Raw genomic sequence first — 12515 nt, 5'->3', positions numbered from 1 at the left:
GCTGGCATGAGTATTTATATGCGATCTGAGAATCACATCCCGAGCTCATAGTAGTTATTGCCAAAGTGTCTTCATTGTTGACTCTGGATAGGATAAGGCAGGGTTTCTCAAACAGGGATCACCGCTTGTGTAGGGAAAGCCCCTCGCGGGCCGGGACGGTGTGTTTACCTGCCCCGTCTGGAGGTCCAGCCGATCGCAGCTCCTATTGGCCGTGGATTGCTGCTCCGGGCCAATGGTAGCTGCTGGAAGCGGTGCGGGCTGAGGGGCTTACTGGCCGCTGCTCCTAGCAGCTCCCATTGGCCTGGAGCAGTGATCCGCCCGGCCCGCCAGGGGCTTTCCCTACACAAGCGGCAACCCTTGTTGGGAAACCCTGGGATAGAGGTTGGCAGAAGGACTGTACTGTGGAAGAGCTCACAAGATCTAGCTTTATGCAGATCCTCTGATCCATAAACCCATAAACGTTACCGAAAAGTGCCTGGAGGGGCTGCAGTTGTTTTTCCAACCCACAGATTTGAGTAGTAGCTGCAAGGGCCCTGTACTGCAACCCCATGACCTGGCTACAGTTAGGAAATTTTATCTGTAACATCCCTTTTCTTCACTCACATAGAGCCAGGTTACTCGGGCTTTATGTAGATAAAGTGAACTCCACCCTAACTGATTTAGACCTCTAGTGTTGTTTAATCATGAATCCCATGTAACTGGTATGATGATATATTACAGTTGCATTTAAGATCGTTGACTTCAGAGGTAAGTTTTGGGTTTCAGTAAACGTCAGAATTACATGCATGGTAATCTCTGACCATCAGGTGCTTTTGGTATAAATAAAGGCGTCCTTAGAACATAATAGTCTGAAAAGTGAATGCAAAAATAGCATCTTGGTAATTCGGTGGTTCTTACCTTGTGACACCTTGATTAATTTTTCTCCTTCTACTCATTAGAAAAATGGTTTTCTAACTATCAACTCTGCAAACTCAATCTAGGATCTGAAAGTCAAGCTGTGTTCTTTCTAGCTTGTGCATCAACACCAGAGTAATAAAGAAACTGTAGGCTGATTTTTGTCCTTGCATCTGTGCAACCCAATATTTTCAAATTGTGCCCTTAATTACACCTGCTCAGCTTCATTAAAGGCAATGCTGTTGCACATGTATATCTGAAGACACATAGTTTACCCAAGCAATTGGAATTCAGTTAACAATTCTCTTCATGCACAAGAAGGAACAGAATACAGCTCATTCTCTTTTAACTGTGATGGCTCTGTAGTGCTAAAAAGTACTCAAAACTAAAGTTTAGTTATTAAAGTAATCAGATATAACTCTGAATACCAATAAGGAGCACATTTGTTGAATAAGATTATATTTTAGATAGTTTCTTTTCAGAGTAGAACTACATTTTAAACAAAATGTTAATTTGTTTATCTCTAATCAACTATCCCTAATAACCCATAAATAAATAGCATGTCAATAACTTCTACAAAGTTATTTTTTATGCTGGTTGAAGTAAATATGCACTTCAATACATACAAGTAATCCAAGTAGCCCATTCCAACACACTGAGAAAACATTTCTGACCATTTGGACTGGAAATGGACAAATAAGCCTTTTGAAGAATAGCTTAATCAAAGTTGTTCAGTCAGAACTGCTTGTACATTTCATTTGCTAAAACTGATGCAGGATTGTGCTGGACAACACCAGTTAATTGCAGTTGAGGTGTGGCTAAATCCTTTCTAAACATCTGAAAAGTTAGACAACTGTGATATCATAGTTGTAGGCTTTGCTTTTTACTAATACTTATCTTTTATAAATATAGATGAAGAGAGAATTTGGCCTCCATGTATCAGAGTAATTGTAATTAGATCACCAGTACTGCAGACTGGATCACTTTATATCATCACAGCTGTGAAAGCTGCTACAATTGGAAGGTAAAATTGACAGGAATCTGTGCAGTCCTGGCTCATGTCTGACATTGAAAAATTGTGTGATGAGTCACTAGGTTTGTGTTCATCTTTTTACATTAGCAATTCTGAAGTTTTGGTGTAGTAGTAACCAGTAGATTGCAAATGAGTGCAGTGTGATTGGCTGCAGTGAGTTCAGTGAAAGCTATTATCACCTCCCAAAAGGTGATAATGACTTTGAGGCCACTAAGTGCCTCTTTCACAAGTAAAAAAAATATAATTCTGAAATTCAGAGTGAAGCATATTAGATATTTATGCTGGAACCCTGGTCTCTCATATTCACATTCCAGTAGAGTTGACTCAACTCTTCATCTCTGAAACTCAGACTCAATTTATGTATTTATTTTCCCATGAGTATCTTTTGGATGTGATCTTCAAAAAGTCCTGTCTGCTCCTTGTGGATATCAGAGTTCTCTTGGATGTATTTTATGCAAGAGTAGTGATATATTATGTAAGAGCAGTGTTGTTTGCCAAAATTTTTCCTCCCTTTCAGCTGTGTAGTATGCTGCGTGCTGTTGGCATTTCGATGGTGGGATATGTATATAGGATTTGATTCCACAGGCTCAGTAAATGGACATTGTAGTACACAACTTCATGGATATCATAGTAGATGGAAATTCCCCCTAACTCTCAACCTGCATCCCGAGGTCCTTTACTATCTGTACAGCCACGCATCAGTTACTACAGCAGGCTCCTAGATTGTGATGACTGTCCACTACACAGGAATTTTGGCCAAGGGATCCATGTAGTTTATAGTTCCACTAGTTATATCCCTTGTCTGATGCTAAAAATGCATACCTGTGCCCTAAACACTACTGTAGAGACCCACTGAAGAGCACAAAATATGCAGGAGTTCCCTGTGGTCTCTCCATAACCAAAGCCATTTTCTTACAGGCCTTGTCTGCTTGTGTGGAATCAGCCTTTTTTTCCCTGATAAGTTTACAGATTCAGCTTAATTATATGTTCATTGTCTGCTGCATGGGTTAGTATTTATAGATGTAACAAGGTACATAACATAATTCTCCCCAGCATATATTGCATCACGATAGTTTTCAGTCTGTACAGTTTCTTAATAGTTCAGAAAGGAAACTTGATATTGCGATTTGTACAAAGTGTGCTTCTTGTCACTGATTATATTAAAAACTTTTTCTTTAAGAAATTATAACACAACCAAATTAGTGTGAAGTATCTTAAATCTCTCTGGTACCATGATGTAAGTTACATAATTATGTATGCCAGAAATCAAGTTAACTAACTATTTACCTGTTTTTACAGAGAGAAAGATATGGAACACACCCTCCAGATTCCTGAAGTTGGAGTCAGTAAGGTAATTCTTAAATTGTTATTTTTGTATTCCGATAGATCAAGAAATTTAAAAGTACGCTGTCAGAAATATAGGCCAAAATTTTAGTGTGTGTTTTTAAGAGTCTTGCTATTAAAAGAAGTATTTTTTTAAATGAACTTGTCTTTAAGCAGAGGAATGTTTTTAATAATTTCCCTGCAGTTTTGGAAACAGTGCAGCCCTGTCCCAATGGAAAGGAAACAAAGTAAAACTGACCAAAACCAGCAATTTAATTTCAGTGTCCAAGTGCAGTGACATGAAAAACCTTAAAAATTCACAATATAAATGTTGATTTTTTAAAAAAAAATTCTTTGTGTTTAAATAGCTTGTGATAGTAACACAGGAAGGAATTTATTAAATACAATTTTAATCTTGAGCTTTCCAGTTATTCAAAATGTTTAAAACCTACTACAGCGGTGGGTACGGAATATTCTGGAAAACTAATTAGGACTTTTTGCTGGTCATATCAATATTCAAATCCCAACAGATGAGTTGAGAACTAGATTTTTCATGTGTTCGTCTGATTTATCTTCTAGGTAATTGTTATGTAAAATGAGCTCTCAAGGGGAGAGGAAATTTAGTAGCATTCTCTTCTTTGATACAGGGCAATGGAAAAATATTTCTTCCAATTAAGAGATTACCAGAGGCTCATACGACTATATTTTGTTATATACTTATTTTTATTTCACTAACTACTTCAGTAAAAAAGTACAGACCTTAAATTTAGTAGTCTTCATCAAGAAAAGCAATATGAAGTGAGCACATTTAGGCTATATAAACACCCTTAACACCTGTAAACTATTGTAAATAGGCTTCAGACAGAACCAAATAACTAGGGTCCTACCAAATTCACAGCCATGAAAAATGCATCACAGACCATGAAATCTGGTCTTTTGTCTGTGTTTACCCTATACCATACAGATTTAATGGGGCAGTCCAGCATTTCTCAAATTGGGGTCCTGACTGAAAAGGAAGTTGCAGGGGGATCAAAAGGTTATTTTAGGGATGTCACGATATTGCCACCCTCACTTCTCCGCTGCCTTCAGAGCTGGGCAGCCAGAGAGTGTTGGCTGTTGGCCAGGCGCCAACCTCTGAAGGCAGTGCCCTGCTTTTCTCTCTCCCTCCCCACCCCCCCAGCAGCAGTGCAGAAGTGAGGGTGGCAATACCATGCCACCCTTACTTCTGCACTGCTGCCTTTGGAGCCAGGTGGCTGGAGAGTGGTGACTGCTGACTGAGGGCCCAGCTCTGCAGGCAGCAGCAAGGGTGGCAATACCATACCATGCCATCCTTACTTCTGTGCTGCTCTCTGCAGAGCTCGGCCCCTCAGTCAACAGCTGCCGATCTCCAGCTACCCAGCTCTGAAAGCAGTGCCACCACCAGCAGCAGTGCAGAAGTAAGAGTAGCAGTACTGCAACCCCCTACAATAGCCTTGCAATCCCCCCACAACTCCTTTTTTGGGTCAGGACCCCTACAATTATAACACCATGTAATTATTTCAGCTATTTGAATCTGAAATTTCATTTCAGATTTTTAAAATCCTGTGACTGTGAAATTTACCAAAATGGACTATGAATTTGGTAGGGCCCTACAGATAAGCTATTTAAACAAACTAGGTCTACCAGTTATCCTTTGCTTCTAGTACCTGAAACACATTTTACTGAATCTGTTCCCTGACCATCACTCCAGTTAATCCAACCATACCATTTATCGGGATGCCAATTAAGTGGGTTCTACTGAAAACCGTGAAATTCCTTTTTCTACTATTAGTGACATAGGGCTGGAAGGCATCTCCTGGGTCATTGAGTCCAATCCCTTACTATTGCAGGTAATCTCATCATATAATCCTGTTCATAAATATATCAAGCTCCATCTTAAAACTACTTAGATTGTTTGTCCCCATTACTCCTATTAGAAGGCAGTTCCAGAACCTCATTCCTCTGATGGTTAAATGATTGGTGACTATTAATGATCTTTTGGGAAGATGATGTTTGAATCAGGAGTCTATAGCAACTCAGTACAGAGATGCCAACCCTCCTTATTTTTTTGTAATCCTGATTTTTTCATGTAATTATAAAATTACTAAATCAATTTAAATCTACAAATTTTGCAAGCTGAACTATGCATACTTTATATATAGAAAAGTGTGGGTCAGTCACTCATTGCCACTTGGGTTTGACCAACACAGAAAATAGTGCCACAGGGTGGCATTCTTCACCACCACCCAGTGGCATATGTGCAGACTGTGCAGTCAGGGTCTGATAGGAGGCACGCCACAGTGATTTAGAATTGTTTGGGACACTGCTGGATTCATGGGCCAAGCCACAGGTTGCATGTTGCACTGTAGCTGTCCTGTGTGGACCCTGCTGGACCTAGAGTGTGCCAGCAGGCTCCACATTGGGCAACTGGAGTGCAACACAGTTTGTGGCTTGAGCAGTGAATCCTACAACCCAAACCCCACTGACAATCACCGCAGCATGCATCCTATCAGATCCTAGCTGCATATTCTGCTGGGGAGAGGAGGAGGAGGAGGAGAAGAGAGGGAACATGACAGAGGAGGAGGATCATCTGGGAAGGAGCTCCAGGCCCAGGACTGGCCAAGGTAATTAAGGGCTTTAGGTGGTATTGGAGGGCAGCTTTCCTAGGGCCAGTCCTACCATTCTCCCTGTTTGGGATTGTGGGGTCAGAGGCACAACAAGGAAGGTCCCAGGGCCCCCTCTTGGCTGTAGACTGGGAGGGGACAGGGGAGAGGGATCCTGGTTTCAGAGGGAAGGGGGCAAAGGTTGTGGTTTCTGCAGGGAGGGGAGGAGGAGGATAGAAGAAGAGAGGCCCCTTTTGATCCCCCTGCAACGTGGACAGAATTGCATCTGAAATTCGCTGCGAGTGTTCAAACGCTACCCCAGACCCTCTACCTGTATTTGGCTTTGGTACTTGCTGCTATCCAAACAACCTCTCTAGGGATGTTTATGAAAAAAATTAAAGTTCTCAGAACAAGGTTGTCATTTCTGTCAAGAGCTTTTATTTCTCTGTAATACCGTAATTTGTTTTTTAACTCACCTCCTAGTGTGAATAACCAAATTCACCAATTTGTGGGCAGTTGAGTTGTTTTAAAATACCTATCATGCAAGAATCTCAAACTGCTTTAATATCGTAACACCCATGAGGTCAGGGCTTATTCTCATTTTACATGAAGAAACTAAGGCAAGGAGAAGTTAAGTGACTTTCCAATGGAACCATAGAAAGTTAGTGGCAGTAAGCTGTTTTCTTCCACCTGCAATACTTGGCAGCATTTTGTTGCTGTCTGGATCACTTTCACGTTTACAGCTTTTTTAAAAAAAAGATTAAAATAAGATCATCAAAAAGCTCCAGGGTTAGCACCTTTTAAAATAAACTTAAGTTGAATTGTGGTTTATTCTGTTCATAAAATCCAGAGACAGAAAAGATCTGAGGTCATCTTCGTCAATCTCTCTGCCATTATAGGATTGTTCCCTATTGTAAATCTGTACAGCCCAATCAACAAATACAGTTGTGCTGATCTGGAATTTAGTATGCTAGAAATACTAGGTTTTGTTCATGTACTCCTCAATTTGGTCAAGTCAGAAAGCCTGCAACAGTGTGACTTAACTTACAATACCAGATGTATGTTAACAGACCACTAAAATACATCCTGAAATATTAAGATAATATGTAAACTAAATGATATGCAGTGAAAACATTTTATTTCATTATATTTTTCTAGTTTCATGCAGAAGTATATTTTGACCATGAATTGCAAAATTATGTTCTTGTGGATCAAGGCAGTCAGAATGGCACAGTTGTTAACGGAAATCAGATTCTACAGGTGAGCATTGCAACTTACTGTGATTAGGACACTAGGGACATATATTGCATTATAGAAAAGCAGATCAGTCACATGGTCATTTTAAATGAAATTCTGACTTATAAATCACCATTGATGATTTTGCTGAGTGGGTTTTCTTCCATGCATGGATCATTTCTTTGCTTCTACTCAGTTTTTAGGTGTACTTATGATAAATTTTCATATTTATTTTGGATTAGGAATTATGAGAAATCTGTTCCAGTTAAAAATGTAGTTAGATTACCAAGATACCAATTTAAATACACTGAATGACTCACATATAAACAATATTCATGGAATACATGTAATGGTGCATTTTATCAGTTATTCTAATAAATACAACTGACAAAACGGTATAATTCTTTTTCTATAGCCTAAAACAAAATGTGACCCCTATGTTCTGGAACATGGGGATGAAGTAAAGATCGGAGAAACTGTGTTATCCTTCCACATACATCCTGGCAGTGACACCTGTGATGGATGTGAACCAGGACAGGTCAGAGCACATCTTCGCCTTGATAAGAAAAAGGAATTTTCTGGTAAGTGATGATATTGTTGGATATGGTATTGACAGTAGCTCTTACATTACAAAATTAATTGAGAATGTAAAATAGTCACCCTTTTCCCTGAACCAGGTAGTTCTATTTCAAATAGTTATAAAAAAGAAAATGGTCTGCTGTCAACTGGGTATATTTCTGTACTATATGTCATGTGATGTATTTTCCTCTCAATACATAAATGTGTTAGAAGATTTGGGTTATTTAGTAGCATTGTGTTCTTGAAGTTAACTTGTAACAGAAATACAACATTCTGATCATATTGTTACAGCTAGCAATTTTTGTTTAGGATCTAGGAACACACAAAACAGAAAGGAAACTTAAATCTATTATCTAGTCATTATAGTCAGTTGTATTGATCATTTTAGCAATTGTAGAACAACAGTAGTTAGAACAAAATTTTCTATAATATTAATTCTGTCTATACTTCAAAACAGTATTACTTAATTATCCAGTTAAATCTGGTCTTGTGGTCTCCCTTTAGGTCCAGCACTGAGCAAAGAGGAGAGAGAATTAGTTAGAAGAAAAGCATTAAAAAAAATACGGGTAAAATATGGTTTACAGGTAAGTTCACAATAAGTGTTTATGAACGGCTTGAAAGCTGTGGAGTTTATATTTACTCTGTGATTCCTAGTTTAAATCATAGATTTTAACAGGGAAAGTTTTCAGATATACAACTTATTTAAAGTATGTTGGTTTAATGAGAAATTCTAATCTTACACACACTAATTATAGCTGCTATTTTACAAATAACTTTCAAAGAGGAAGAAAAGTAGGTAGGGGGAGGTGGAAGTTCTCTCATATAGGCTCAGGGAAAAAATGTCCAGTTGTAGTGATTTGAGAGTAAAGCCAGATGCCTATCCCTTTGAAGATAAGAAAGTCACAGGATATCTTACTACAATCTGGGAAAGGGGCACTGCAGTTCAGCACAAACTAGACTTGGAAAGAGAGAGCCTGAGGAATAAGGAGGGAGAAAAAGGGAAAGCAATGGAGAAGAAATGATGGGAGGAGAGACAGGATTTAAGAAAAAAAAAATCTCTTATTTCCACCATCCCATAAAGAAATATTTCGAGTATTCTGAATCTTAGTTGAGGGTTCTTTGAATCTCACTTAAGCAGTTTATTGTAAATGGTATCATATGTTTTTAATTTGTGGTTTATTTTTTCCATGCTCTAGTACAATTTTTTTTTTTGGAGGGGCATAATATTGTTTCAATCAATAGTGTAGCATATGTATCCATACCTATCTATATATGTGGTGCATATATTGTTCACACATTGTGAATATGTTGTGTGTGTATATATGCACATACTATATTTGTGTGCATGTATTTACATGCACTGGTTGTATTATGTTTATATGCATATGTGTCCAATTTTAAGGATATTTTAGAACCCAACCTTAACATGTAGTCATGACCAGCCTCTCTGTAGTGCACATTCAGGTGGGGAACAGGATGCCTTCACTTTGGCAGCTAATCAAATGTCACCAACACAGAATCTGTACAAGTACAGAATCTCTCATTCATTCTGTAGCAATTGACATTAATGGGCAGCAGGATTCCTGGGACACTACTTAGAGATATAAAATTGCAATACACGAAATTCCCAATGGTTTGTCAATATGGTTTTGTGCTTAATATGAGGAAATTGACTCTTCATGTCAGGAGGTAACATGCATTTAATTACGCCAGGAACATGGTACTACAGAGAGATTATATGGTTTTAATTAGACTGTCATAAAACTGATGTACTTGCTAATAACACATTATCATGTGGTAGTGACATGGAACTACTGAAGGAGAATTCTATAGTATTTGGTCATGAGGTTTTGAATTAATAAAATATAGTAAAGCTATTCTAGTTGTTTGGGGAAAAAGAAAAACAGGTTTACAAAAAAGGAGCATTTAAAGCCTGTCACTGATTTCTTTCCGTAATGGAATTTTTGTGTTTGTAAAGAATACAGACTATGAAGACAACAAAGCAGTAAAAAATCCAAATTACAAAGATAGAGCAGGAAAACGCAGGGAGACCATTGGAAGTGAGGGGACATTTCAAAGGGATGATACTCCAGCTTCAGTCCATGTGTAAGTCTGTAAAATCTTATTCTGTGCTCTGCTAATGCATAGCAAACCTTTCGTGCACGTTTATAGGTGGTGATAAAGTGAATTTATAATGGTAACCTTATTTGATATCATTTGGGCTGAATGTACAGTGTGAGAGCGCTCAGGTTACTGCACTGACTCCCAGATTCACATTAGGCCACCATTAACCCCCACACACAAATTTTAATCTAGCATTAAGTTTCCTCAAGTGCATTTCTTATCAACACAATAAATTAAAGTCAAGGAAATAACCAGTTACACTACGTTAGTATCCACAGCAACCTCAGTTCCTATGCCTTACAACTAGAGCCCTACCAAATTCATGGTCTGTTTTGGGCAATTTCATGGTCATAGGATTTTTAAAATTTCACGATTTCCGCTATTTAAATCTGAAATTTCATGGTGTTATAATTGTAGGGATCCTGACCCAAAAAGGAATTGTGTGGGGATCGCAAGGTTATTGTAAGCGGGGGGGTTTGCGGACCTGCCACCCTTACATCTGCGCTGCTGCTGGCAGCTGCACTGCCTTCAAACTGGGCAGCTGGAGAGGGGTGGCATGTGGCCAGGAACCCAGCTCTGAAGGCAGAGCCACCTCCAGCAGCAGCGTAGAAGTAAGGATGGCATGGTATGATATTGTCATCCTTACTTCTGCGCTGTGCTGTCGGGGCGCTGCCTTCAGAGCTGGGCACTCATCCAACAGCTGCTGCTCTCTGGCCTCCCAGCTCTGAAGGCAGCACAGAAGTAAGGGTAGCAATACCGCAACCCCCTTAAAATAACCTTGAGATACACCCCCACCCCTGCAACTCCCTTTTTGGGTCAGAACCCCCAATTTGAGAAATGCTGGTCTCCCCTGTGAGAGCCGTATAGAATAGGTAAAAGCACACACAAAAACAGATTTCATGGGGGAAGACCAGATTTCATGGTCCGTGATGCATTTTTAATGGCCATGAATTTGGTAGGGCTCTACTTATAACCCATTGTAACATCCACATTTACTCAGATTCTTCACCTCCAACATACAGTCGCTCACAATGCATACAGCCATTTCTTCTAAATCAGAGGTTCTCAACCTTTTTCTTTGAGCTCCCCCCCACCCCCACCCCAACATGCTATAAAAACTCCACGGCCAACTTCTGCCATAACTGGTTTTCTGTATATAAAAGTCAGGGCCAGCGATCAGGGGTAGCAAGCAGGGCAATTGCCTGGGGCCCCATGCTGCAGGGCCCCCACAAAGCTACATTGGTCAGGCTTCAACTTCAGCCCTGGGTGGCAGGGCTCAGGTTCCTGGGTATCAGCCCCATGCGGTGGGGCTATGGCTTTCTGCCCTAGGCCCCAGCGAGTCTAATGCTGGCCCTGCTTGGAGACCCCCCCTGAAACCTGCTCGAGGCCCCCTAGGGGGCCCCAGACTCCTGGTTGAGAACCACTACTCTAAATCACATTGTTTCACATGCTTAATTATGACAAGTCATAATCTCATCAAGATTATCGTTAAGAGTGGGTTTTAGAGGAATTGAATGTATGCATTCGTGGGGGGCTGTATGTTGGAAATTAAAAGACGTTTGTTGGGCAAATAAGCCTTTAAGAATTACGAAGTTTGGGTAGTAAGGCAGTGAATTGACATTGCTCAGGATGTTAATGTAGCCTTACCTGGCGATATCCCTGATTTTAATGATTGCATTGGTAGAATATACACTTGAGCCAACCCTAATTTTGAGGCAACAAAGGTTGTGGGGTTTTTTTTGTAGACATTCCCTATTGAAAGGGGAGATGAATGATAAACTTGGGGCATAGGGAAGACAAGGATAGTAAAGGTTGTCAAATGGGAGAACTTGCAGATAGGGCACTTAGGATTGGTGGGCAGAGGAGGGTTTTGATTGTGGTCATGATGGACGCAGAGGCTGGTGGTTTGGGATGGGGAAACAAGGGGCTCAGGATTGGAACAGTCCCTTCACTTAAAATGCCAATTTTCGCAAAGGGTGACTAACTCGATTTCACAAAGCTAGCGTATACTAAAAAAAGTCACTTCATTTCTTGAAACAGATTTTTGTCAATGCCAACAAAAATTCAATAAAGTTTAACTTTTGCATTGTGTTCAGCATAGTCAGGAGGCAGACATGAACATGTTCAGCCCCTCATGCTTGCATATAGGTAATGGCAAGTGCAATTGCCTAGTTTGCAGGAGCAGCAGTTGTGCACGCATTTGAAAAACAGACCCCAAACACTAGGAATAGAGTTAAAATTCTGTTTTGTCCTCCTCATGTTTTTAGCTAACTTTCCTTTCCTTTAAAGTGAAATCAGTGATAGCAACAAGGGTCGCAAAATGCTGGAGAAGATGGGATGGAAAAAAGGAGAAGGGCTAGGCAAGGATGGTGGTGGAATGAAGAATCCGGTAGGTTTCTGTGACTTTTGCTTTACAGGTTACACAGAGATATAAAAATGCATTTGCACCGAAAATGCTAGTTTCATTGTAAGTCATGAGGAACTTACAGGATTTCAAAGTACTGGATGTGGGGCATTTCAGCAGGGCAGTTACTCACTTTTAAATTATTAATCTAGTATTTTGAAATTATATCAATAGTTGCTGTGCTTCATTGGAAAATGTTAGTGGTGTATACGTTGTTAGGGAATTGAGGCTGGGGCTGGGGTACAGACTGTGTCTAGATAACTGAACTACTGATTAGCTATCTTAATGCTTCACACAAAGC

The 12515-nt window shown here is 39.8% G+C and overlaps 1 protein-coding gene across 3 annotated transcripts in view; it reads left to right on the top strand.

Annotated features, from left to right (window-relative positions):
• The window catches only part of AGGF1 (angiogenic factor with G-patch and FHA domains 1), a 40578-nt gene that overhangs the window by 24827 nt on the left and 3236 nt on the right, over positions 1-12515 (top strand). For all 3 annotated transcript variants that reach the window (XM_045021107.1, XM_045021104.1, XM_045021105.1), the window contains exons 7-13: positions 1807-1918; positions 3227-3278; positions 7030-7131; positions 7523-7688; positions 8191-8270; positions 9665-9792; positions 12100-12199. In XM_045021107.1, the coding sequence (XP_044877042.1) occupies positions 1807-1918; positions 3227-3278; positions 7030-7131; positions 7523-7688; positions 8191-8270; positions 9665-9792; positions 12100-12199 (740 nt within the window). The remainder of the gene's footprint in view (positions 1-1806; positions 1919-3226; positions 3279-7029; positions 7132-7522; positions 7689-8190; positions 8271-9664; positions 9793-12099; positions 12200-12515) is intronic.

Source organism: Mauremys mutica, chromosome 6 (genome assembly GCF_020497125.1).
Source record: "Mauremys mutica isolate MM-2020 ecotype Southern chromosome 6, ASM2049712v1, whole genome shotgun sequence".
Classification (NCBI taxonomy): Eukaryota; Metazoa; Chordata; order Testudines; family Geoemydidae; genus Mauremys; species Mauremys mutica.
This window is presented reverse-complemented; position numbering and strand designations above follow the sequence as displayed.